The sequence below is a fragment of the Ceratotherium simum genome, chromosome 22, assembly GCF_057802395.1.
Source record: "Ceratotherium simum simum isolate JZ-2026a chromosome 22, ASM5780239v1, whole genome shotgun sequence".
Taxonomy (NCBI): domain Eukaryota; kingdom Metazoa; phylum Chordata; class Mammalia; order Perissodactyla; family Rhinocerotidae; genus Ceratotherium; species Ceratotherium simum.
The window spans coordinates 43,091,477-43,116,745 of NC_141921.1; the positions used below are offsets into that span (position 1 = coordinate 43,091,477).

General features: G+C 40.5%; 1 protein-coding gene across 2 annotated transcripts in view; it reads right to left on the bottom strand.

Moving 5' to 3' along the window:
• KIF1B (kinesin family member 1B) overlaps nt 1–25,269 on the bottom strand; it is a 143,248-nt gene that overhangs the window by 13,954 nt on the left and 104,025 nt on the right. For both annotated transcript variants that reach the window (XM_087446840.1, XM_087446838.1), the window contains 12 exons: nt 22,739–22,857; nt 21,668–21,753; nt 21,204–21,333; nt 20,860–21,022; nt 17,788–17,878; nt 14,947–15,065; nt 14,269–14,324; nt 12,066–12,174; nt 10,366–10,432; nt 9,532–9,616; nt 7,414–7,519; nt 731–845 (listed from right to left, as the gene is read on the bottom strand). In XM_087446840.1, the coding sequence (XP_087302966.1) occupies nt 731–845; nt 7,414–7,519; nt 9,532–9,616; nt 10,366–10,432; nt 12,066–12,174; nt 14,269–14,324; nt 14,947–15,065; nt 17,788–17,878; nt 20,860–21,022; nt 21,204–21,333; nt 21,668–21,753; nt 22,739–22,857 (1,246 nt within the window). The remainder of the gene's footprint in view (nt 1–730; nt 846–7,413; nt 7,520–9,531; nt 9,617–10,365; nt 10,433–12,065; nt 12,175–14,268; nt 14,325–14,946; nt 15,066–17,787; nt 17,879–20,859; nt 21,023–21,203; nt 21,334–21,667; nt 21,754–22,738; nt 22,858–25,269) is intronic.

Genomic DNA, 25,269 nt, shown 5'->3' on the forward strand with positions numbered 1-25,269 from the left:
AGGAGTGGGCTCCAATTAAATGCAGACAGAGCATCTGTGACCATATTTGGAAAGCTGGTCCTGGATGTGGGGGCTAGAGGATTTCAGCTCTACCAATTATTTCGACAGCAACTCAGCAGATAACATGTGCAAGGTTAGTTGGTATTCCTTGCAGATGCATTTATTTTTCTCAATTTTTTTTCTGTAATAATGACTAATATTTATTATTCATTATGTGCCAAGCACTGTTCTAAATCCTTTGATATGACCTCTCAACAACTTTCTGAGGTAAATGCTATTATTATTATCCCTGTTTAAGAGATGAGGAAATTGAGGCAGAGAGAGATGAAGTCACTTGTCAAGGACATGCTGCCAGTAAGTGGCAACACAGGAATTTGAATTCAGATAGGCTGGTTCCAGGGTCTGGGCTACTAACCACTTACTAGGCTCTGTCCACAACTACAAAAATAAGAGGTGAAGTTTTCTTAAAATCATACATTCTTCAAAGAACGGTGATTAGGCTACTAAAGCTGAAGCTATAATAAAAGTCATGTGACTTTTTGATTAAATAGAGACCAGGAACAGAATAATATAATCAGGTCAGCAAAGTATAATAAAATAAACAACTTGAGGATGTGGAGGAGAAAGGAGGACAAAAATCAGTTGAATCTTCCCTGCCTATTTCCTGCTGTAACCTGCCTGCTGTTCAGGGCTGGCCGTTGATAGCAACTCAAGTTCTGGGTCTCCTCACCTCTAGGTAGGCCGACAAGGTCATGTAGATCTTTTCCCCATAGGGTGTCACTCGGTTCAGAAGGAGGGAGTTATGGAGGGAGCTGTCCCACACAGCCTCGAAACGGTAGAAGGTCCTAAGACCAGAAAGGCAAGAGGGAGTCATTCAAAAGCAGCTGAAGTGATCTTAGTCTGGGTACTGTCATTGTCAGTAATGCTACAGAATCCTACACCAACCAGCACTTCCAATTTATGGAAATCCAACAACAGAGCGGAACCTTCATCTCTTAAGAGGGAAAGGCAGGTCTATCATCAAGGAGCACTTAGCTATGCCAGTTTTTTTTTTCTTTAGGCAAGACTGCTTCTCCTCTGCCTATAAACATAAAAACAGTGAGGTCAATTAAAGGGATTAAAATGAAAAGGATAAGTGAGTATGGACAGAAACTAAAAGAAGGAAGACAGTAAGCTCCTCTGCAGTGACAATGAGAGCAGGAAGCAAACACTCAGTAACTTGTAAGCGGCAGTCTTCACATCACAATCCAGATCTGCTGAGCCTCAGAAATGTCACAAACATATCTGGGAGGATTAATGAAGGAAACAGGTAGAATTTAAGTATAGAGAACCTTGTTTTAAATAAAAGAAGAGGTTATTCTTAGCTGATGTATCAGAAAAAGAGAATGATTTTTAACACCAGAGCTAGCCAACTACCATTTGTCAGTTTTAAAAAAAATCCATGTGAAAATCAAACCTCCATTTAAATAACAACTACAAGCTTGATTTAATAAACCCCTTAAACTGGTTTTTTAACTTGTTCTAATATCTTTCTTTTTCCTACTGGTAAAACACCACAGCCCCTAACGGACACTAAACTTTCCAGTTCAGTAAGTCTCATCTGAAGCACTGTACTGAGTTTAATAGCAGTGTTACAGATCAACCCCCAACTCTACCCCACATCTCCCTTCCCAGACCCCATAACAAGTGTCGGGGAAGATACCTCCTCTACCCTCGCAGAGTGGATTTTCCATTGCCACTAGCTCTCTGCACATTACACACCTCACCCAATTCAACTAGAAAGTTTTTGCACACTTTGTTCCCTGCCTAATACATTCCTCCTTACTCCTTCCCAAACGGTAACCTCACTGTTGCAGACTTTTCTAGATTTCCTATGACAAACAGCTGGCATATCTTCTCTCTAAACACATTCCCATGCTTCCTTCCCCAGAAATAATCATAGAGAAAACAAGACACTACTAAAAGAACTCCTTAGCCACACCTCATCCTCCAAGTGCCAGCATGTAAAACCTGATCATTTCATTTTGTAGCTGCTTCTAGATCTAAGTCTTCTTGAAGTACTTGATACTCTCTCAAATATCTAGCTTTTGAGGCAGCGTCTATGGGTCAAGAAAATTCTCTACAAAGACTCCAAAGGAATACAGAAACGACTAACGAGACAAAGACAGGCAAAGCAACCAGGAGACCAAAATAGCAACTGAAACGAAGGACTATGGAAGTCTTTCCATAGGCTCCTGGGCTCAGCAAACCCTTTATGCATCCACAAAGCCCTGTTTTGATCAAATTTTCATTTTAATTTGGTTTAAGACAAATTCTAATATTGGGTGGCGATACCGGCTACTTCAGCAGAAGCCACCTGAGAGCTCTGTCACCCTGAGAACTGCTCTTTTATTGTGTCCTTGTGTTTGCTGAGGTACATGGAAGGGGCTACCTGTCGCATAGAAAGGTCTGAATACACCTGTGCTAAGTGAAATGAACTTCCTTTCTTAGAGTGAGGGCATTTATTACTTTCGAGATACCTGACAGAAATTCCTATCACTGCGGCCTGTAATCTATGATTCATTAAGTTCCAAACCACAACTTAGCACTTCCCAGTGCCACTACTTAGGTTTCATGACTCTCTTTCAACTGAGGCAAATGTTTTGAATTTGTGTTAAGAAAGCCTCTTCATATTTCTGTTTTCAAGCTAAGTTTTCATTTAACATAATAAGAAAGCTCACTGGTAGAAACTTGGCTAACACAAAGGAATTTTTGACTCCACTAACATCTTCCTGTATTGGGGGGGAAAAGTTCCTTTTTTTTGTTTGTTTTGTTTGGTGCTTGGGAGTTACTGCAGCACATTCTTTTGGAATACTCACCAAAGGTGGCAAATCTTGAAAGGTGGTTTAAGAAATACAACCAAGACTGGTGAAAAATGCCAACTGAATCAAGCTTGCAAGAGAATTTAGAGTTAGAAACAGGGCTGAGTCCTGAGACATGTTTTCCTGTATGGCTCCTAAAGCAGTTAGGAAATAATCTCAAATGGATTTCTCAAAATGTTCTGAACAATGGCTGTGTGTGTGTCTTTTTTTTTTTGCTGAGGAAGATTTGCCCTGAGCTAACATCTGTGGCAACCTTCCTCTATTTTGTATGTGGATCGCTACCACAGCATGGCCACCAACCAATGATGTAGGTCTGCGCCCGGGAACCAAACCTGGCCCGCCAAGGCAGAGCACACCGAACTTAACCACTAGGCCACAGGGCCGGGCCCCTGCGTATATTTTTTAAAAAAACATTTTGGGCTACATTGTCAGGTATCAATTCCTTCAGTTTTATTGCCTAAATCAGATGAAGAGATGGAAAAACACTTCCTTCACTACCAAACCAAGGTATTTTTCTACTCCAAAAGAAGAAAATAAATAGATGAGACAAGCAGCCCTGACAGGAGAAAGAGAAATGTTTAAAAATAAAATATTTCTCATAGACTCAATTACCCAAATAGCTAAATTGGCCTCTACTACGGCACAGGACAAAACAAAGAAAACACTGTGAACAATTATGCAAAGCTACAGAGCAACAAACTTTTTGAGCTTTTGACAGAGAGAGGACAGACAAAGAAAAGAACAGAAAACAAAGCCTAAGATTCCATATGAAATGAGGGGAGTAATATTCTACTTCATAAGGTAGAAGAGGAAAACTTGAAGGGGCGTCAGAATAAAATGGACAAGTTTAGTAACGGAGTGAGAAAATAATTAAGAACTCTACAAATCGTTTAAGAAGCTATATATCAAGTTGTACCCACATCAGAAAAACCCAGGGCACAAAGAGTATAGAATGAGGTCTTACTCTATCCTAGATTTGCATGAGGAAAACCACTAAATTAAAACAGCAGTCAAAGTAACATAAGACATAAAGCATTCTGATAAACTAGAATATTTATATGCAAAAAAAGCAAACAGAAAATACCTAGGAATATCCTTATCAAGAAAGAGCCTGCAAAAACATAGAAAAAGCTTTTGTTAGTGCAGCAAAAAAAGAAAGAAAAGGATAGAAAAAAGAGAAAAGCAGAAGAGAAAAAACTACACAAAAAAGACAAATTTGCTGATAAGCAAAGTGAATTCAAGTGGACAGACTTTGAACAGAGAACTCCATGGGACACAATTTGATAGAGGACTTACAATGACATGGGTCCCTCTCCTGAGACATTCAATTAAGGAAAATGCTGGGCATAGAAGGGAATGTGGAGACCACCTCTGTTAACATCCCTTTCAGAGGAGGCTTAGTATTGTAAATGGTAGGAAGTTGCTGTGGACTGAAGGGAAAACCAAGTCAATCAGGTAACATAAATGTAGGACTGGGAAGACAAAGAGTAATGGCCCTCAGCGGTTACACTCCACTATCAATATATCAGAAAAGCCCTCTAATAGACACACATGACACACCCAAATTGGAGTTCTCTAAGTTCAACTTTAAACATCAGATCTTAGGCAAACAGAACAAAAGCTCTCTTAACCAAACTCCATTTAGCAACTTACCATATAATTTATGCTCTCCATATCCCTAAAATATAGAGACTGATGTCCATTCTCATTGGACATTCTAAACTAGAGAGAGAGCTCATATGCCTAGACAATTTGCTCCAAAGAGCTGAGGTGCATGCTCATTAAGTGTCAGTAGTACTTGGTTTCAGACCTGTTTATGCAGTCATATTTGTTATTATAATTACATAATTTAATTAAATATTAGGCAAATCAATGAAACATGAGGGGAAAAAGAATTTTTGTTTAGTGTGAAACAAAACTAAGTGTGAAAATTAAGTTGAAAATTTTTTAAAGATTTGATAATGGTGAGTTGTTTAAAAAACAGCTGTTTTAAGTTTGGGCGAGATCAATATAAAAGAAATGGGGAAATTATATAATTTTTTTTTTTTTTTGGTGAGGAAGATAAGCCCTGAGCTAACAGCCATGCCAATCCTCTTTTTTTTTTTTTTTTTTGCTGAGAAAGACTGGCCCTGAGCTAACATCCGTGCCCATCTTCCTTTACCTTATGTGGGACGCTGCCACAGCATGGCCTGACAAGCAGTGCATCAGTGCACACCCGGGATCCAGACCTGGGCCACCAGCAGTGGAGCTTGCACACTTAACTGCTACACCATGGGGCCGGCCCCAGAAATTATATAATTTTAATGATAAATGATAAAAAGTTTAAAGGCTTTTGCACTTAGGGCCGGCCCCGTGGCTTAGCGGTTAAGTGCGTGCGCTCCGCTGCCGGCGGCCCGGGTTCGGATCCCGGGTGCGCACTGAGGCACCACTCCTCCAGCCATGCTGAGGCCGCGTTCCACATACAGCAACTAGAAGGATGTGCAGCTATGACAGACAACTATGTACTGGGGCTTTGGGGGAAAAATAAATAAATAAAATCTTTAAAAAAAAAAAAAAAAAAAAAATAAAGGCTTTTGCACTTAGATTTTTTTCACAGGTTTCTAGTTCTTAGTCCACCAAATTGAAAATCAGAGATGATGAATTTCAGTGTTGTTTTGCAAGAAAGACAATCAGAAGTCCAATAAATGAGCCTGTAATTAAAGAAAAGGCCTTGACCCTACAGCAAGAGCTTGACAAATTAATGTACATTTATATAGTTTAATTTAAAACAAAAATGTTTAAAGTGTGTACCTTCTTCTTAGTCTTGACTTTAGCCAACTTTTTTGATGGATTAACTCTAAGCTTCTATTGTTAAAGATAAGCTGCTTCTAACAAAGCCAAATGCATCTCCTACAGCATTTGACCTGCTGCTGGGCATGAATCAAAGGACTTCTGAAGGTTACTCTAACGTAGGCAAGTTTAGCACAACCAGCATTTCAACCAAACACCATCTTTCCCTGTGTATTTTGCTAAATACCCTAAGGAAATTTAAGATATATTTCTCATAGCTGCTAAGAAAATGTGGTGAATGCCAGCTGAATACTTGCTATAAATGTTTGGCAGAAAAGAGAATGCTATGTGGGCTTAATGCTGACTTCAGAGAAAAGGTATTGTTCAAGATTTTGCCTAGGAATAGGCCAGGGAGGGTCAAAGAACCCTTCATCATCTCTGGCACTCCTCCTCCCCACACATACACACCCTCTCACACTCCTTCCCTCTGTCTCCACAGCCCTTGCCAGCTCCTCTTACAGGCAAAAAGCAACAGACATTTGTTTCTTTTTTCTCTTTCCTATGCAAAACTATAACACAAGGAAACAATGCAAAGAAATTGATCCTGGTCCAAACTTTTAATTCTGTTTCTCCCTACTGTCTTATTTTCCCTCTTCCTCTTCCCAACACAGACGTGAGCAAGGAGCAGACAGAAGCCAGAGAAGTCCTATAATGAAGGCAGTGTTCTGAGCCCACATTAGAACAGGCAGTTTCCAAGCCCTCACTATGTAAAGAAATGGAGTCTGTGCACAACGATGGAACTCCTTTCCTGGGGCGGTAAGAGGGCCCCAGTAGATTGATTTCCAGTCTGATATGGGAAAGTAGAATGGCTGCATACTTTATGCATTGTCTCTCATCACTTGATTATAAAATGAAATTTTAAGGGAAACTAATTTTAAAATTAAAAATAAAATAAAATTCATTATTTATAACAGCAAATTTTGGTCAGAAGAGTTTATATTAGTTTATTGCCTCAATGCATAAGTCAAAATGAAAATCAAATACCGAGACTCCTCAAGCCTGTAATGGCAGCAGCAAAGATTAAACACCAGAGGGTTCACTATACCTTGGAGGGCATGTTTCCATGACACTTAGGACAGAGAGACCTTTCTCCACAGCAACCATGTCATAGGAAAACATTTAGTCTTAGCAATAATTAATTTGTACTTTTGTAATTTTTTTCTTTTTTGCTGAGGAAGATTTGCCCTGAGCTAACATCTGTTGCCAATCTTCCTCTTTTTGCTTGAGGAAGATTTTCCCTGAGCTAACATCTGTGCCAATCTTCCTCTATTTTGTACATGGGTTGCCGCCACAGCGTGGTCACCAATGACAAGTGGTGTAGGTCTGTGCCCGAGAACTGAGCCCGGGCCGCTGAAGTGGAGCATGCTGAACTTAACCACTAGGCCACAGGGCTGGCCCCTAATTTGTGCTTTTAAATGCTTTGGTAGCATGCTGAGTTTTCTTTTTCTGCTTTTTCTCTATCACTATGTTACATCTACTCAAACTCCCCAGGGGATAGAACACTGCCATTCTCTAAGGGTAACTGATCACACACACATATCTCCAATTATTTATTTACTTATTTTTGGAGAGCAAGGTGGGCAGGGGAGGAAATAGGGATTTTTGAAGTGAGAAGGGAATTAGTTTCCTCATCTGCACAGGAGTCACTAATGAACAAGGAATCTAATGGTACACCAGTCAGCCGCTACAGGGCTGACTCATCACACTCCAGAGGGTGCCCCACCTGCTAGAGTTGTGGGAAGACTTCAGGTACTTGGCAGAGATAATATTTAGGGAGAGGATGGCATCAACTGCAGCTTCATCCACCTCAGGCTTATTCCTAATCCGGCCTAAAAGAAAGAATAAAGAAACCAGAACATGGGTACATTTAAAAACAAAACAAATTCATTACGCCAAAAAGAGACTTTTAAATCTTTGTGTAACTTCAGGTGGTGGAAGTGACATTTGATTAACTGTAGAATGGTCAGTCTTCCATTCTTCTCCATATTGTCTTCCCTTTACTTCCCACATTTAGTCAATTGTGAGACTTTATTGATTCTTTGTTCAAAAAGTTTCTCATATTCATCTCAACTTTTATTTCCAATATCACTGCCCTGCTCACAAAGGTCATCCTCCTCTGATCTGGAACACTACACTAGCCATTTAACTGGTCTCCTGGCTGCTCGCATCTCCCCCTTTCCAATCCATCCTACACTCACCTTATATAAACTTCTTAAGCCATTGCCTTCACTACACCGCTTTCTTGTTCAAAATCCTACACCTCTGTTTGCAAATTAACACTAGGGGATGTAGCACTGCATAGAGGTTAACAGCAGTCTTTGGAGCTGGGCTGCCTGGATTCAAATCTCAAGTTCAACATGTACTAGCTGTGAGGCCTGGGCATATTGTTCAACCGCTCCAAGCCTCAGTTCCTCATTTGTGAAGTGCAAATAACAATTCTCCCCCTATAAGGATTGTTACAATCATGTTATATGTTTGTTATATTATATTAAATAAACTAATATTTTTAGAGCATTCAGAAAAGCACTTGTCACGTAGTAAGCACCATATAAGTGTTTGTTAAAAAAAAATTAGCAAATAAATCATAGGGTTCTTCAGAGAAGCCTTAATAACCACTGCCTCTGCAGCCTACCTGATCCTTTCTGGTCAGAAAGCAACTCTTCTGTTTTGTGTAAATGTGTTCCACATAAAAATTAGTTTTGAAAAAGCTTGAAAACCACTGCCCCAGACAGGAGAGAGTATAATCTCCCTTGTAGAGGTTCTTAATCTGGTCCACAAATACTCAAGGAGTCTATGTATAGAATTAAGGAGGTCCGTGAGTTTGAGTTTGAATGGGGAAAAAAAATTACAACTATATTTTCACGAACCTCTAAATGAAATTTGGCATTTCCTCCAATTATGAAGGGAGGGGACAAACCACAGGAGAATCAGAAGTACCTGTGACTGTGTCCCAAGTAGAAATCACAGATGTTTTCACATCACACTGATGTAAAGTATCTTGACATTCATCACCATTTTGAAATGATAAAAATTAGAACCACTGCTTATTCAATGCATCAATAAAGAAGAGCTTATATTATACACTGGTGTAGCATCTTAACAACTTCCGTATTATTAGTTCCCTTTGTAATCGTTAAGTACTTAATTTTCTACATTTAAAAACATAATTCTGAGGCTTCACCACTGACAAAGGGCTTCATGGCAATAAAAGGCTCTGAACCCCTGCCTTAGACTACCATTCTAAGGCTTATACTGTGTAGCCAATGTTTCCCGCTTACTACACCGTAGTTTAACTTCTCCACTCTGGCCATGGGTTTCTAGCCATTTATACGTTAGACATCTTCCTGACTCTTACTCAACATGTCTCCATTTGTGGAAAACAAAACAAAACAAACAAAAATCCTCTGATTTCTCTTGAATCTATTCAGATTCTCTCCCATAAATCTAACCCAGTCCTCCTGGATCCTTTTTGTTGTTAACTCTCTTAGCGCCGGTCTTTTTCACTTGTCCTCATTTTGGCACTTATTTATCAAACTGCTTTAAACATATACACGTTGTCTCCTCAAATAAACTGCAAGCTCACACTACTTCTTTATGTCCTCTCGCAGCCTCTAGCACAGAACCATTCCCAGGGTAACTGAGTAAAGTAACGGTCAGTTGAATAACATATCCCTAATGATGGGAGCTGAGAAACAAGAGTAGCTTCAGACCCAAGGCCTCTATATTCTCCATAGTTCATGTTCTCCAACCCAGTCTTCCACACACTCCCTGTGCTCCACACAGGGAATAATGATATCTCTCAAAAGCTTGGCTCTGTCCTCAGCCGACGGAATGTACTCACCTACCACCAGCTCACGAACATCTTTCCAGTGGAGCTCACTCCCCTTCTCATGGATAATGGTCACTGTGATTCTTCGCTGGATGCCCTAGGTAATAGAGCAGGGTTACAATTTAGCTGGGGCAATCTATTATTTCCTCTTAGTTTGTTGCTTTCTGGATTGTATGGTGTGGGGTTACACAGGAAGGAGAGATATGGAGAGAGAAGGGAAATGCTGTCCATACCATTATTCTAAACAAAGGGATATAGGTCAGGCACTGAGGAAGAGCAAGGTTCTGATATGACTTTAAGAACAGATGTCTAGATTTTATGTCCTAGAGTGTGAGATCCCCAGCTCCTATGCCCACCTGGGTCATAACCATTTTTGAGCACTGACTGAATTTACTTTTGATTTACCAAAGGGGGACCTACATTTCATGGCCAGATCTTTAGTCCATTGAAACTTTCACCCTCTATCCCCATTAAGAACTTTTCACTGTGAAAGCACAGTTTCCAAACATGAAAATTATATACAAAAAAATGAAAACTGTATAAAATGACATGGGACCTGCACAAATTATATAGTAATTGAATGAAACAAACTCTTTTTCAAAACAGCTCTTCTAAAATATATTTATATATAAAAGCAAGGGTATATATAAGCCAAGGTCTGAGGAAGAAACATTAAAAAACAAACACATAAAAAAAGAAAAAAAATGACAAGACAATGTTCCCCTAACCCCAAATCCACTTTAAATGGAGATGAAAAGCAGAAAAACAGAAAGAGTTATTATTTTTCTTATTCTGAACTCATTTTGGTGTTCCCTCCTAGGCTCTCTTTTGCTCCCTCATCAGTACCTGGTGAAGCAAAAATGTCCCCTGGCAGGGCAAGCCTGCTGTATGGTCAACCACAGCTGGGATATACCTATAAAAACAGAAATGTAAGAGAAAGAAGTTAGATGGAACACCTATACTAACCAAATGCTACTCCATCTGCAAGGTCTTCCGTGGTTGCTAATGGCCCCCAGTGGTCTTTGTTTTTCTAAACTACAATCCCATGTCATTCTCACCATTTGGGCATTTAATCATACAGTCATCTGCACTTAGCAAACCTTTTTACATATCTATGTCTCATCATCCTTACTAAAGTGCCCAAAGGACTGTAACATCTCGTGGCTCCATCCCAGCCCCTTGCATAACAGATATTCCATAAATAATGTATAACTGCAATAGCAAGTGCCGGGAGATAAGAAAGAGAGAATTTCAGATTTTAGATAGTTTTTTAAGAATCAGAAAGCAATTAACTCAGTAGAAACTATTCCTGTAACTACCTTTCCCTCATAATGCAAATTATAATCACATTATACATCTGTCTTCAGAAACTCAAATTTCTTTTTTTTGTGAGGAAGATCAGCCCTGAGCTTAATATCCATGCCAATCCTCCTCTTTTTGCTGAGGAAGACCGGCCCTGGGCTAACATCTGTGCCCATCTTCCTCTACTTTATATGGGACGCCACCACAGCATGGCCTGGCAAGCGGTGCATCGGTGCGCGCCCGGGATCCAAACCCGGGCGGCCAGCAGCGGAGCGTGTGCACTTAACCGCTACGCCATGGGGCCAGCCCCCAGAAAGTCAAATTTCTTAAAGCAATGTCACTACTGACAACTACATACAGGACTGGTAGAGCCATACCTCACACATAGTAGGAACTCAATAAATGTTTCATGGAGATGATCATGGTGGTACTCAGCATTAGAAATAGAGGATCACAGGGTAACATTTATCTGCTACCCTTTACACTAACTGATACAGCCCCTTGCTTCTGTTTCAAGAATGGGATCTCTTTTATTTGTGTTTTTCCAAAAGCATTTTAAAGACAACTATAAACAATAATTATATTCACCACTTACTCTAACACAGCTCATACAGAGAAAGTAAGCTGATGTTGATCATTTTGATCTAGGACAACAGTCCTCAATTGGGGGTGATTTTGCCCCCTAGGGGACATTTGGTAATGTCTGAAGACATGTTTGGTTGTCACACTGGAGGGGAGGCGCTACTGGCATCTTGTTGGTCGAGGCCAGGGATGCTGCTAAATATCCTACAACGCAGAGGGCAGCTCCCCACAGCAGAGAATTATCTGGCCCCAAATAGTGCCGAGGTTGAGAAACCCTGGTCTAGATAAAGATTCTGCCCCCAACGCCCTCACTGAGATTATTAAGATAAGTCTTGACTATATTATGTGCAATATGCTTCTGACTCCCTTTACTTTGCTGCTGATAAAACTCACTATGTAGGTTTTCTTCCCTCATAAGAAAGTGCCAGTCTCCATGATCTTGCTGTTGCTAACACGAAGGTAAATTATTACACTGAATAGTCAGTTCTCTGATAAACATCTGATTCAAAGAGTAATATCAAGACCACCAAAATTCAATTCAAAACTAGAATTTGACAGTGATAATGATTCATGAACCTGAATACAAGAACAGAGACTCAACACTGCATTTTCTACTTTTGAAAACCTTTGCCTTATTTAAAAATTTAGAAAGTTGGACTTACTCTCCTGTAGGCTCCAGTTCACTGATCTCAAACCAAACCAGAAGATCATACTTGCTCATGCTCTGGCCAAGGCTGGTTTTGCTCATGGTGTTCAACTTGGTGGCTGGAACTTTTAAAAGTTTTTAGAAAATGTCAAAATCTTGTCCACGTCTACTAAGTAAAAGTATAAGCTCTAACGTCAGTCCTCAAGGACATACTTGGGAAAGGCGGCAAAAGTCAGAGGACAGATTTCAATGCAGAAGACCCAGAGAAACTTCACCATCAACTACATTAGTACCTCTAAATTCAGAGAACAAGGAAAATGGAGAGCCAGTGTCTTTCTCCCTCTCAATCAACTGCATCCAACAATGAGAAAACAGGTTTCGTGCAGAGTAAATGTGCTCAAAAAACCTCCCTTAGAGTCTCACATCTGGTGGCATACAGAGCATTGTAACCATGTGGGCAGAGTCTCACACATCACAGGGCCTCATCAAAGCTGGTGTGGGGGACTGAAGACTCATCCTCCACCTCAGAGGTTCCCAAACCTGCCTGCAAACGAGAGTCGTCTGGGGATCTTAAAGATGGCAAAGCCCAGCCCACACCCCAGGCCAATTAAATCACAATCTCCAGGCGGTAGGACCTAGTCCTCTGAGAGGTGTGAAACCCCCCAGGTGATTCCAATGTGCAGCTTTGGGAACCACTAGTCAAATAAGTAAATACAGGATTCTGTAAATGATCTTATGTTACACATTTTCTTCAGATTTAAATTCCATATTCTCAACTGTACTGACGAGATAAATTAGCCAAAAACCCAGTATTTCCAAGAATTTCAGATTCTACATGGTGGGCTTTTTGAAACACTACACAGAAGTTCTAAAGTCTGGCAATACAAAGAGGGTTCTCTGCCCAGAATCTGAGAGCACTCGAGTCCAGTGACTTGGGATCTAATTATTGCTCAACCACTAACTAGCTACGTGACTTTGGTTGAGTCACTTAACTTCTGGGAGTCTGTTTCCTCATCTATAAAATGAAGATCATGATATTTAGCCTGCTGTCTCAAAAAGGTATCATGAGGATCCACTGACACAATGCATCTAAAAGGCCTTTATGAATCATACAGCACCATTCCAGTGGGAAGCCTATCAGCATTATTCACTCCAGCTGAATTCCACAGGAGTTAGTGATGCTAATCAAGAAAAAAATAGGGTTACTGATTCTGGCGGTTATCTGAGGGTCAGAAAGCAAAACAACCCAGCACAGAAAAAAAACCAAACAACTCATCTACCAGTAAAAATCTTTAAAATGAAAAATACTATTGCAAAGAATCCAAACAAACAAAATAAGGAGCCCCTCACCCCTAGGGTGATGTAAAAGAGGCACAAGTAGAGAAGGTGATTCCTAAAATCTCTCTGAAGGAAACGTGATATGATCTTGACACTGTGCTGAACTTGACATTCAGCTCATGTAGCAAACAGAAACATCAGTGTTCCATACACAGAAAGCCAGGCTTTAGCACAAGCCCCTGAGGATAGTTCTACATCTAAGGCAGAGCAAATTTAGCTACTAACCATCTCCTTTAGGTACCCTCTCGCTCTGGCAGCTGGGAACTGGCAGAAAGAGAAAAGGCGGCAATGTGTCAGCCCCATCCTGGAAGGTGGCAACAGCGGAGGACGCAAGCACGTTGGCGTGCTCAGAAAATGTGTCCAACACATGCACGTTCACATAGCCAGATACGAGAAATCGAATCAGTGCAATCTTTCTCGCATGGTCTGAAGGCAGGATGGAGATGAGGAGTAGAGATGGAGAAGGAGCACAGGGTGGGGTGGGAATGTGGCAAGTGAGCAATGAGGAAAAAGGACGAAAATAAACAAAGAAAAATCAAAACAAGATACATGAACATGCAGAATAAACTTAATATGCAAAGAAATGCCCAGTCACCTGACAGTTATGGGAAGTTACATACAAAGCAGAGAGATTTAGGAACAGGGAACTTATCAAAATCTGCAAGAAGACCAGAGAATTGGCAGGCATAGAGCTCTATTGTTTCCCACTTCTTATTTTAAATCAAGAACGAAGAATTCTAGTTCCTGTTAGATACCGGAGTACGCAAGGATACATAAAAGTGGAGCAGGAATTTGAATATGATTTTTATCCGAAAAGTCACTGAGAGTAAGAGATGTATTCACACAGAGAACATCATACAAAGGATACAGGTAGAACTCACCTGGCTTGGAGAGCGGCATGGGCGGAGGGAAGAATCGTCGAGATGGCTGAGGTGGACTGCAAAGGAAGGGAGACAAAGTTCTTCAAGACTAAAAAGATTCTCATTTGATATTAATGGCATGTTTAAATCCTCTTCAGAAACAGATCATTTGCATTTTCAACTCTGACATAATATCAGATAACAGACATAATCTCACACAGTAAAACTGGGGCTCATACATTTTAATAAAAGTCCCCTTGTAAGTCATAGCTAATAAAAAATTTTCTATTAACACTGACACTCTGCCATCACGCAAAAGTCTTTGTCATTGTTCTCCTCACCAACTCTGATATCTCCACTTAGAGCTTATGCTTCATAAAGTTCTGGGTGGTTAGGAACATTATACATGATTTTCATGTTATATCCCTATCATCTCAACTTCCTATCCTATTCAAAGACTCTTCCCACAAAAAGATGGTACTCAAGGTCACCTGGGCAAAATTCAACTTTCTCTACCTACAATTAGTGATGAGGTGGCTTAGAAAAAAGGTGGTGAAGTTTCTAAAGTTTCAAGTTTCTATGAAAACATATGGTATTATACAAAACTATTATTTAGTTATCTTAATCCCTCAAAAGATTTCTTCCTTTCCAGCAAGTGACAACAACAACATCAACAAGAATCGCTTATTTGGTCCAAACCTGTTAGGCTCCTGTCCTTGCAGGTGAAGTGGGTGCTGCTGATAATGCCCAAAGACTTCAAATACTATAGGCTTAGTTTTGATGTATTCCACAAATGATTCAGTGACCTCCACTGCAATCTAATAAGGAATAAAGCCAAGTTAGATTAGAGAAAGATCTGTTATAAGAAAACACATTTTTGCTGCAAACAGAACATTAGCACTTTTGAGTACCCACTATGTGCTGGGTATTTTACTATGCAGGCCTGCCACACCAAAACATAGGGGGTCCTCTCTGGCTTTTTTCTGTTTTTTTGGAGGAAGATCAGCCCTGAGCTAACATCTGCCAATCCTCCTCTTATTGCTGAGGAAGACTGGCCCTGAGCTAACATCCGTGCCAATCTTCCTCCACTTTATGTGGGACGCCGCCACAGCATGGCCTGACAAGCAATGCGCCGGTGTGCACCCGGGATCTGAAGCCAGGCCCCCAGCATCGGAGAGCGCGCAGTTAACCGCTACGCCACGGGGCCGGCCTCGGTCCTCTCTGGTTTTCATCTAAAGTAACTTCACGGCCAGCCCTGTGGCTTGGTGGTTAAGTGCGCGCGCTGCGATGCTGGTGGCCCGGGTTCGGATCCCGGGTGCGCATCGAGACACCACTTCTCCGTTCATCCTGAGGCCGAGTCCCACATACAGCAACTAGAGGGATGTGCAGCTACGACATGCAACTATCCACTGGGGCTTTGGGGGGAAAAATAAAATAAATAAAAAAATCTTTAAAAAAAAAAAAAATAAATAAAATAAAAATAAAGTAACTTCACTAAGCTCTGGCATTCAGGACCCTCCATCACCTGCCCCAACTGACCTCTGGCCCCCTGCTGCTCTTCTCACACTTATTGTTTCAGTTCAGTCAAACTCACCTGCTGCTCCTTTCACCTGCTCTGTCCCCTGTTGTACCCAAGGACTGGCCCAGGCTGCAGCCCTGCCTGGAAGGCCTTCCCATATCTCCATACCTCTAAATCATTCCTACACTTCAAGGCCCAGTTCAAACAGTAGCAATAATACAGAAAAATGACTGCTGACTATGTGCCAGGTACAATGCCAAGTTTGACTCATCTTTTCTTATTTATACTAGAAGTTCCCCCACCTCCTTTCTCAACCCAACCATCCATCTCCCAAACAGAAAAAGTAACTTCAAGTATCTTTCCATTAATGGAAATAACTTTCCCTTCTCTCTACTCCCATTGCATTTAATGAATACCTTTCTAATGTCTTTATATCTTGTACTACTGTTGTTTATTTATTTATTTTTTTTAAAGATTTTATTTATTTATTTTTCCCCCAAAGCCCCAGTAGATAGTTGTATGTCATAGCTGCACATCCATTCTAGTTGCTGTATGTGGGACGCGGCCTCAGCATGGCCGGAGAAGCAGTGCGTCGGTGCTCGCCTGGGATCCGAACCCGGGCCGCCAGCAGCGGAGCGCGAGCACTTAACCGCTAAGCCACGGGGCCGGCCCTACTGTTGTTTAAATATGCATTTTATTTCCCCTATCATAGTTCTAAGCACTTTGGGGGCATAATCATCTGAGATTCATTTGTGCATTCCCCAGTGGTGTCAGGCACAGTCCTCGAGCACAATAAGCCAGTCAATATTTATCAGATACATGCATGCTCATATTTATACAATTAAACATAAAAAAGAAAATAGTGTGTTTTGTGTTTGCTACTCCATTTTTGGAGTTGTCCTTTCCTCTTGTACTTTAAGGAGTGGATATGGTTAGCAAGAAAATGAACCTGTTTCATGTAATGGTGAAGATCCTGGATCTAGAGCTACATTTCACTGGGTTCAAACCCCACCTCTACCTCTTCCTAGCTTTGTAATCTTGGTGAGCGACTTTAACTGCTCTGTGCCTTAGTTATCTCAGCTATAATATAGGGATTATGATAGTTCACGGCACAAAGGTGAGGATTAAATGAATTAAGACACAAAAGAGGGCCAGCCCCGTGGCTTAGCGGTTAAGTGCGCGTGCTCCACTGCCGGCAGCCCAGGTTCGGATCCCCGGTGGGCACCGACGCACCGCTTCTCTGGCCACGATGAGGCCGCGTCCCACATATAGCAACTAGAAAGCTGTGCAACTATGACATACAACTATCTACTGGGGCTTTAGGGGAAAAAAAATGAAATAAATAAAAATTAAAAAAAAAAAAAAGACACAAAAGAGCACTTAGAACTGTAACTAACATGAAATAAGTTCTCAATGAATGTTAGCTATTGTGATGAGGATGACTTTTGAACAGAGTTTGAGTGAACCTTCCTAGAGGATATGGAAGGTCTGTTTTCTTATTCCACATATGAGAGAGTTGTAGGAGGTATTAATGGATTAATCATAGTATCAGCTGCAAGGAAAACAGACTCTGAATCTTAATTTAGCTACAAAAGGTATTTAATAGTTTCCACATTATTTCCAACGGAGCAACATGAGTATCTTACGGTTTAAAGGACAACATATTAACTTGAACAAAACTCATATTAAACATGCTTATTTTTCTAGGAAGGAAACACTAAAAACAACTCACTACATGTAAACTGATGGAAGATTTTACTGGCAAACCAACCCCCACATGACTCACGGGGCCCACTGTAATTCAGAGAAGAAGCCTGGCTGCTCTGTCCACTGAGGATTAGCTCACCACTCTAGCCACTGGCTCCATTGTCTATTCTCCCCACGGGGCTCCCTCCAGCACAGCAGCTCAGATCGTCCTCCTCTCTCGGCTGAGAAAGCCACACGTGACCACTGCCTCACACCAGCCACTATAAGGCACACAAACTTGCAAAATGTTTGGAGAAAATGTCCCTGTCACTTACATTCTGCACATGATAAAAGCCCAGAGGACTTCCTCTGCCATTGTTTTTGAGGGGTTCAGTGGAGAACGCTTCATCATGGCGATGCAAAAAGCTTAATTAAAAAAACAAGACACATGAATTTCACATTAAACCGTTTCAAAATCTATGTTTTAAGAGCTCAACTTGGATCCTATGGAAAGAGGCATCCTACTTAAGCAGAGCCTTCGAGACTTTGTTAGTTATATTTCCTTGTCAAGAACATTTTCCATATCACTCAAATAGCATTTTAGATTTTATTTCAAAAATGACTGAAAATTAACTGACCCTAATCACTTAACCATGTGGATGTAAATGCAAGAATATTTTAGAGAGCGTGAAGAGTGAATTCAGTGAATTCCTGTTCCTTTGTAGAAGTTTTTTACTGAGAACAAAAATTATGAAATCGTTTTGTGTAGGAATGATCTGGCAGATTCAAGTTTGTATAAGGCAGTACTAAAGCCTGTATTTGTCATACTTGCCTAGGAGTCTAAGACCAGCTAAGAGTAGATTCAAATGCCACCTCTTCCAGGAAGTCTTCTCTGATTCATCCAAATAGTTCTGTGTTCCCACACCACTAGGGACCTATTTTTCTTCCACAGCAATGATTTCACTGTTTGTAATAAGTGAAATAAGTTTGTAATAAGTAAAGGGGACACACCTGTCTCCCCAAAAGACAACAAGTGTTTCCTACAGGGCTCAAAATATAGAATATACTCCTGAAATATTTGTTTGTTTGTTTGTTTTTGTGAGATCAGCCCTGTGCTAACATCTGCCAATCCTCCTTTTTTGCTGAGGAAGACTGGCCCTGGGCTAACATCCGTACCCATCTTCCTCCACTTTATATGGGACACCGCCACAGCATGGCTTGACAAGCGGTGTGTCGGTGCACACCCGGGATCCAAATCGGCGAACCCCGGGCCACTGCAGCAGAGCGCGCACTTAACCGCTTGCACCACCGGGCCGGCCCATCCTGAAATATTTGTTGAATCAATAGGCTATGTTTTTTTATTCTCACAAATAGTGAAATTTTATTGTTCTCTCTCCCTCCCTATTATTAGTCTGAAATAAAAAGTGGAGAATTAAAAAATACTCAATACAAAGATTTACTGTCAGATAGAAAATATCCATCAGAAGAACATTCCACACCCCTCAAGAAAAAAGAGGAAACAGGAAAATGAATAGGGGGTAGAGGCAGCAGAAGTATGAACTCCCTGTCTTCCAAAGTAGTTGAGTGAGTCTGAGGACAGTAGTGTACTTTTCCCAGGCATTCCAAATCACTGATGTCACGTATTTCTGACGCTGTAGCATTCTGTACTACATGTACCTTTATCTATTTGCTTTCTTCTCATTCTTCTCCTTACCTCTCTCCCTCTCCTTCTCTTACTCTTTTTTTTTTTTGAGGAAAATTAGCCCTGAGCTAATGTCCATTGCCAATCCTCCTTTTTTTTTTTTTTTTTTTTTGCTGAGGAAGATTGGCCCTCAGCTAACATCCATGCCCATCTTCCTCCACTTTATATGGGATGCCGCCACAGCATGGCCCGATAAGTGGTGTGCAGGGCTGCACCTGGGATCTGAACCTGCAAATCCCGGGCCGCCAAAGCGGAGGGCACGAACTCAACTGCTACGCCACTGAGTTGGCCCCTCCTTCTCCGCTTACTCCTTTTTTTTTTCCTTCCAATTTTTTCCTCTCTGGACTATACATGTACCTGCCAGAGGCCCCAGGGCATCAGTCGATCTCTGACCTACACTCCTCCAGTGCTCTGCTTGGAGCAGGCACAAATATCCTGGGCGTCCACACTGGTGACACAGGAAATCATTCACACTGCTCTACAGTGGGCCTTCCCTACACAGGCCAGATGAGAGTCCATAAAAACCCAAGAAGAATTTGAGTCTTCTTTCAACACGAGTCAACATGCCCTATCTCCCAGAGCTAATGCCAGCTGGAGATGCTGCTCTTTTTAGGAGATTGTAGGGCAAAAGTCACCACACCATTATTGCCATTCAGATGTCAGTTAAGCAAGTAGATCTTTTCTATAAAATATATCAGTTGCCTGACTAGAATAATAGTGAAAAGTTCAAAAAAACTGATTCATCTGGCCAATGCCATCCCACCCTAAATTTAAGGCTGCTAGTGAAAACACATTAAATGGGCAAAATCAATATTGGATGGATAATATTTCAACAACAATTATGAGTTCTAGCAAATGATATTAGAGGCTTACTACGCAATAATCACATTTAAACTCAGGACTTGGCTAAAATCTATATAAAGGCAATCCTTTATAAACTCCATTAGGACCCCTAAGAAGGGCAAGGCACACACTGAGGGGAGAGGGATGGCAGAACTCTAAAGCAGCCTTTTGGTGTCACGGTGGCAAACTGGGGGCTTCAGGAATAGGGTGAGTCAGACTTCATTCTCTTGTACTGTGGCCCTTTCCAAGTACCGAAAAGATATATTGATGTTTGGAGGTATTAAAACTTAGGATTCTCAAAAAAGTGTTTTCCTAGGGACCTCTTGAGAAGAAAGCATCTAGAGGGTTACAGGATAGAGCTTGTAAGTGGGTGAGAAATGAAACCTGTCACATCTTTTCTACATACTAGCTTTTTTTCAGTTGACGTAGAATTTCATTGTTCTTTATATTATTTAAATTTTCCTCTTCTCAAGTATTAAATAAGCATAATTGGTACCTGGATAATTCACTGCTTTCAGACTTGTTTATTAATAAGACATTTCAGTATGAACAGCATTAAAAAGACTAATAAATAGGCTTATCTGGATTAGATCCTCTATTCCTGGCGGGGGGGATAGTTTACAACAGAACCTTCTAGCTGGATGCATGGCCATACTCCTCCCCACAATGAACTCTGTTTTATTCCATGGAAGGTTTCCGGTTCTTACTTCCATCTTGAGTGAAGAAAGCATTTTATTTCAGAGACTGGTAGTCATTTATCTCTCAAGAGTGTTAATATCTCACAAATGTAAAGCACTCTATAGTGCACAAAGGACGCCATGTGGGTTAAATGCTAGGTAGGCAGAGCAAAGGAGCAGCTTACTTGAACTGACAGAAGATATCTGCATACTCTGGGAGGATTCCACTGGCCTGCAACACTGTTACACGGAAAGTGAAGGCACTGCCCAGCTTCAGGTGGTTGCCAATCTCTTCTGAAAACCCTTCCATTACCATCTTACCATCCAGCAAAGTGCTTGACTTCAAATCTAAAGAGGGTCAAATGAACACAGATATGGTTCAAATAATGCACAGACCACCTTTCAAAGAAGAGAGAATAAGACGTTCTTTCTATTCCTAGTTGATGAAAGCGACTATCTTCCTCGACAATGGTCAATATTTTTCCCTCTTTGAAAACATCCCCAATCATAGTAAACTCTGTCTACGTACCCAAATCATTCATTCGGTTGATTTCTTCTGGAGGAGTGATGACCTCAGAACTCTGACCCTGTCCTTCCACAATCCTCAGCTCCTCCAAGGACAGACCAGAACGAGTCATTGCAACTGAAGAAAAGTCACTCTGAAAACAAGGTACGGTAGATTAGTATATAGCATGTTTTTCTCCAGTTTCCTTACTTACGTTTATTTGCCCAACAAATAATAGTGATTGGAAAATTATGTCGATTAAGAGCTGCGTGAGAAAAGGCAATACAATACAATAGAAACGTTGGGCATTCACCTTTACCGTTGTGATTGTTCAACATGTCCCATATTCTACTCAACAACCCTGTGGTTACCTATACTTTTTAGTTCTAGGTAGAAGAATTGTTCTCCAGTGCTGAACCTCCTGCTTATAAACCTGTGTACTTCTTTCTCCTTCCATAAGGTTTTCCTCTTCCTGGAAGGCTTCTCACCTGATTAAAGTACTCGTTATCAAAAGATATTTTAGCTGTTCCCGACTGTCGAATTCCAGAGCCATAATCAGGAGCTTCTTCATCCGCTAAGTAGAAAAAAAAATAAGCAAAAAATAAGCAAGAGATAGAATGAGACTACATATAGGGCAGAGGGGCAATGACTCTTATTGGATTATAGAATAAATAGGAAAGTAGTGGAGATTCAGGGTTCAAGAACTTTAGCACAAGAGGAGACACTAAAGAACAAGTTTTTTGCATAAGAAAGAAAGGAGACCGAAGCAGTAAAATCACATGGGCTGCTTCCAATTCTACTCAGGTAAACTTATCAATTCTTTAACTCAAATGAGACTAGTGAACAAAGAAATCAGTTTTATGCTCGATATTGTTCAAATGTCATACCTAGAAATATGCCCCCTTCACTTGGCAAAATTATATTCAACAATACTCAAAAAATATTCGAAAATATTAGACTATAGTTATGGAAAATTCCATAAACTCAACACTGGTGACTATGTCACAGATTGCCATGGGGGAAAAGCTAAGAGGTCACTAAACACAGCATAGTGTTTAGAAATTAAAACAGAAAAATTATAGGAAACAGCCACATTCGTTCCTCGGAATGTAGGCTGGATCATGGAAAAGTGTCAAGTATCAGAATCTTGATCCATGCATTATAAAATAGTAGCCAAAGGACAGAAATGTCTAGCAGAAGTACCCTGAGAGAAAATTTGGCAAGAAAAAGTCCTGAAAATCCTTTGTTACTTCTGAAGCAGTTAAGATACAATATTTAAAATGCAAATGACTTTTATAAAGTTAATCTAAGAGTTGTTCTTCATGTTAAAGGAAATCCCTTTACCCCATTATTCCAAAATAGCTGTAACCCAGACTAAACAGAATCGATTTATGATCCTTGGGAACAATAGTTAGAAAGGAAGCAATAAAAGCTTTCTCCAAGACAGACAAACGCACCACAGTTTGTACGTGTAACTGAAGCCTGGCCCATATAGCATTAGCCTGCTTTGTCTCTCGGCAAAGAATCCACAGCTCTAATTTCAGAATAGGGTCACCCACCTGCAATGGCCTGTACAGCCACACGAAGAAATCCCCGCACTTCACCCTTCTCGCTGACAACGGCCACCCTGTGAATCAGGGGCACGGGATACAGCAGGTTGCTCAGGTAAACAAATGCCCTAGAGACAGAAACAGGGAGACAAACATCTGAGCACCCCACAGACAGAGAAGCTGGATTTCAGATTTACTGAGGATATCTTCATGAAACTGTGAGCTGGCTTCTGGGTCTTATCTTAAGATCACCTCTCTGTTCTGTACTTAGACTGCCCCCAGTTGCTCTTTCAGCACAGACCATATATAAACAAATGCAAATGCTTGGTAAAGTAGCCGACAAAGACCAACTGACACCAAATTACTCCCTATAAAAATTACCACTGTAGGTAAAAGAGTAACAATTGGAAGTAGACTTTCAAGATACTGCTCTATGAATACTGCTAAAGGTAGGGAAAAAGGAGCTCACTAAAGAGCTTAACCTTTTAATGTAGGAAATTATAAAGAGGTTTGGTTTTGTTTTTCCCAATAGATAAAACAGAAATCAGGAAACAAAAAAGGCAAGGAAATGTGACTGAAATACAGTTAATACATTCTAAAACAGATTTCAAGTCACAGCGTTACAGGTCTTTATTTTCACTCTAAGAAATGACTATTATCTTTAGGCAGTGTGACTGACGCATATGGGCAGAGAGGCTATGTCGCCAGAAGTTTCTTTTTTTTCTTTTTTTGGTGAGGAAGACTGGCCCTGAGCTAACATCTGTTGCCAATCATCCTCTTTTTGCTTGAGGAAGATTGTCACTGAGCTCCCATCTGTGCCAGTCTTCCTCTATTTTGTATGTGGGATGCCACCACAGCGTGGCTTGATGAGCGGCGTATAGATTCACGCCAGGATCCAAACCCGCAAACCCTGGGCTGCCATAGTGGAGCACGCGAACTTAACCACTACACCACCGGGCCAGCCCCTAGCCTGAAGTTTCTGAGTAGCGAGCTTATAGGAGACTCTAGATGGGCATCAAGATAAATCCCAAGGGAGAAGAAAATCACTGATCCCTAAAGGGTGGCTTTTGCTCCTGAAGTCTAAAAAATCTAATTCAGAAATGCAAATAAAAAAGGTAAGTTACAGACCTAACATTTTCTATTTCAAACGAACTAGCAAAATCCTATCACATCTGTACTTTTTTCTTCTTTCATTATTTTGTAGCTATTGATTTTTTTTAAAGCAATAAAAACTGGTGATCACAAAGCTTAAGAGTGTTCATTCCAATTAGTGGATGGGAAATAAAATCTAGTTCCTGCTGTTACTCCTGTCTTCCCACTGGGTATATGCTGATCTTTGAACACAAGACAAGACAAAAAGTAAACATTTGCATCAAGAAATCAAACATAACTAAACGTGACACGTATGCCTGTCTGCTTCTTTTCCTGCTCTCTGCTCTCTGAAATCTACTTCAAAACAAAGAGAAAAGGAAGATGGAGTGGATTCTTGAGATTTCAACTCAAAGTAATGAAAACAATTCTGAAAATAGACAAAATACAACACAGAAAAACAAATGTTAATAAAACTTTAAGAGTATAAATGAAATATGAATGAAAAAGATAACAAAAATAACTGCAAGTGAACACTGAATCAGATCAAATGAAGTCCACTTCCCTTTCAGTCTGCTCCAAAGGTGGGGAAGGCAATGCTAAGAAACAGGTTAAAGCTTTGTTTACAAAATTTAAAAATGAAGTGTCTTCTGAAAAGGATTACAAATGAGACTCTCAAATATCAACTACTGTGACAGAGTTTAAAGACTAAGAATTTGGCATAAGGTACCAAATGGATAATTTCACTTCCAAAGTCCACACACATACAGACCACCTTCATCTCTGAATGGCATCCCAGCCAGAGGTGCCCACTTTCAATGCCGGGGCCATTAGAGAGCCAGCACAGCACATGTGCTCATGTCCCTGCCTGGAGTCCTCTCTGAACTCTACTACCCACCTCATGCCTTTGATTTCACAACTTCAGGTCTTATTCCAAACACCACTCTCTCATGACAGGTCCCCCCAATGTTATATGATCTCAGTAACACACATGATTCCATCATTGCTATGACTTACATTTATTTATATGATTATTTAATTTGTCTGTCTCACCCACCAGACTGTAAGGGGCAGGAACCAAGCTGGTTTTGTCTGCAGAGGGCCGGGAATATTTATTAAGTAAATACACTCAATAAATATCTGGTGAGTGACTGAACATCTATGAACATAAATGAACAGGAAAATAATTTGTCCTTTAAGTAGAAGTGGAAGATTCTTCAGAAAAATGGGTTATACCAGAGGTAGAGAAGCACAGCCATTCAACTTTATACTAGGTTGATTTTCAAAGCCATACTCATCTTGGATATTACCTATATAGAATGTGTTTAGATTCCTAACTATACTTAATTTGTATAGTTATTACTATTATTATTATTATTATTATTATTTTTTTTTGCCGAGGAAGATTGGCCCTGAGCTAACATTTGTGCCAATCTTCCTCTATTTTATAT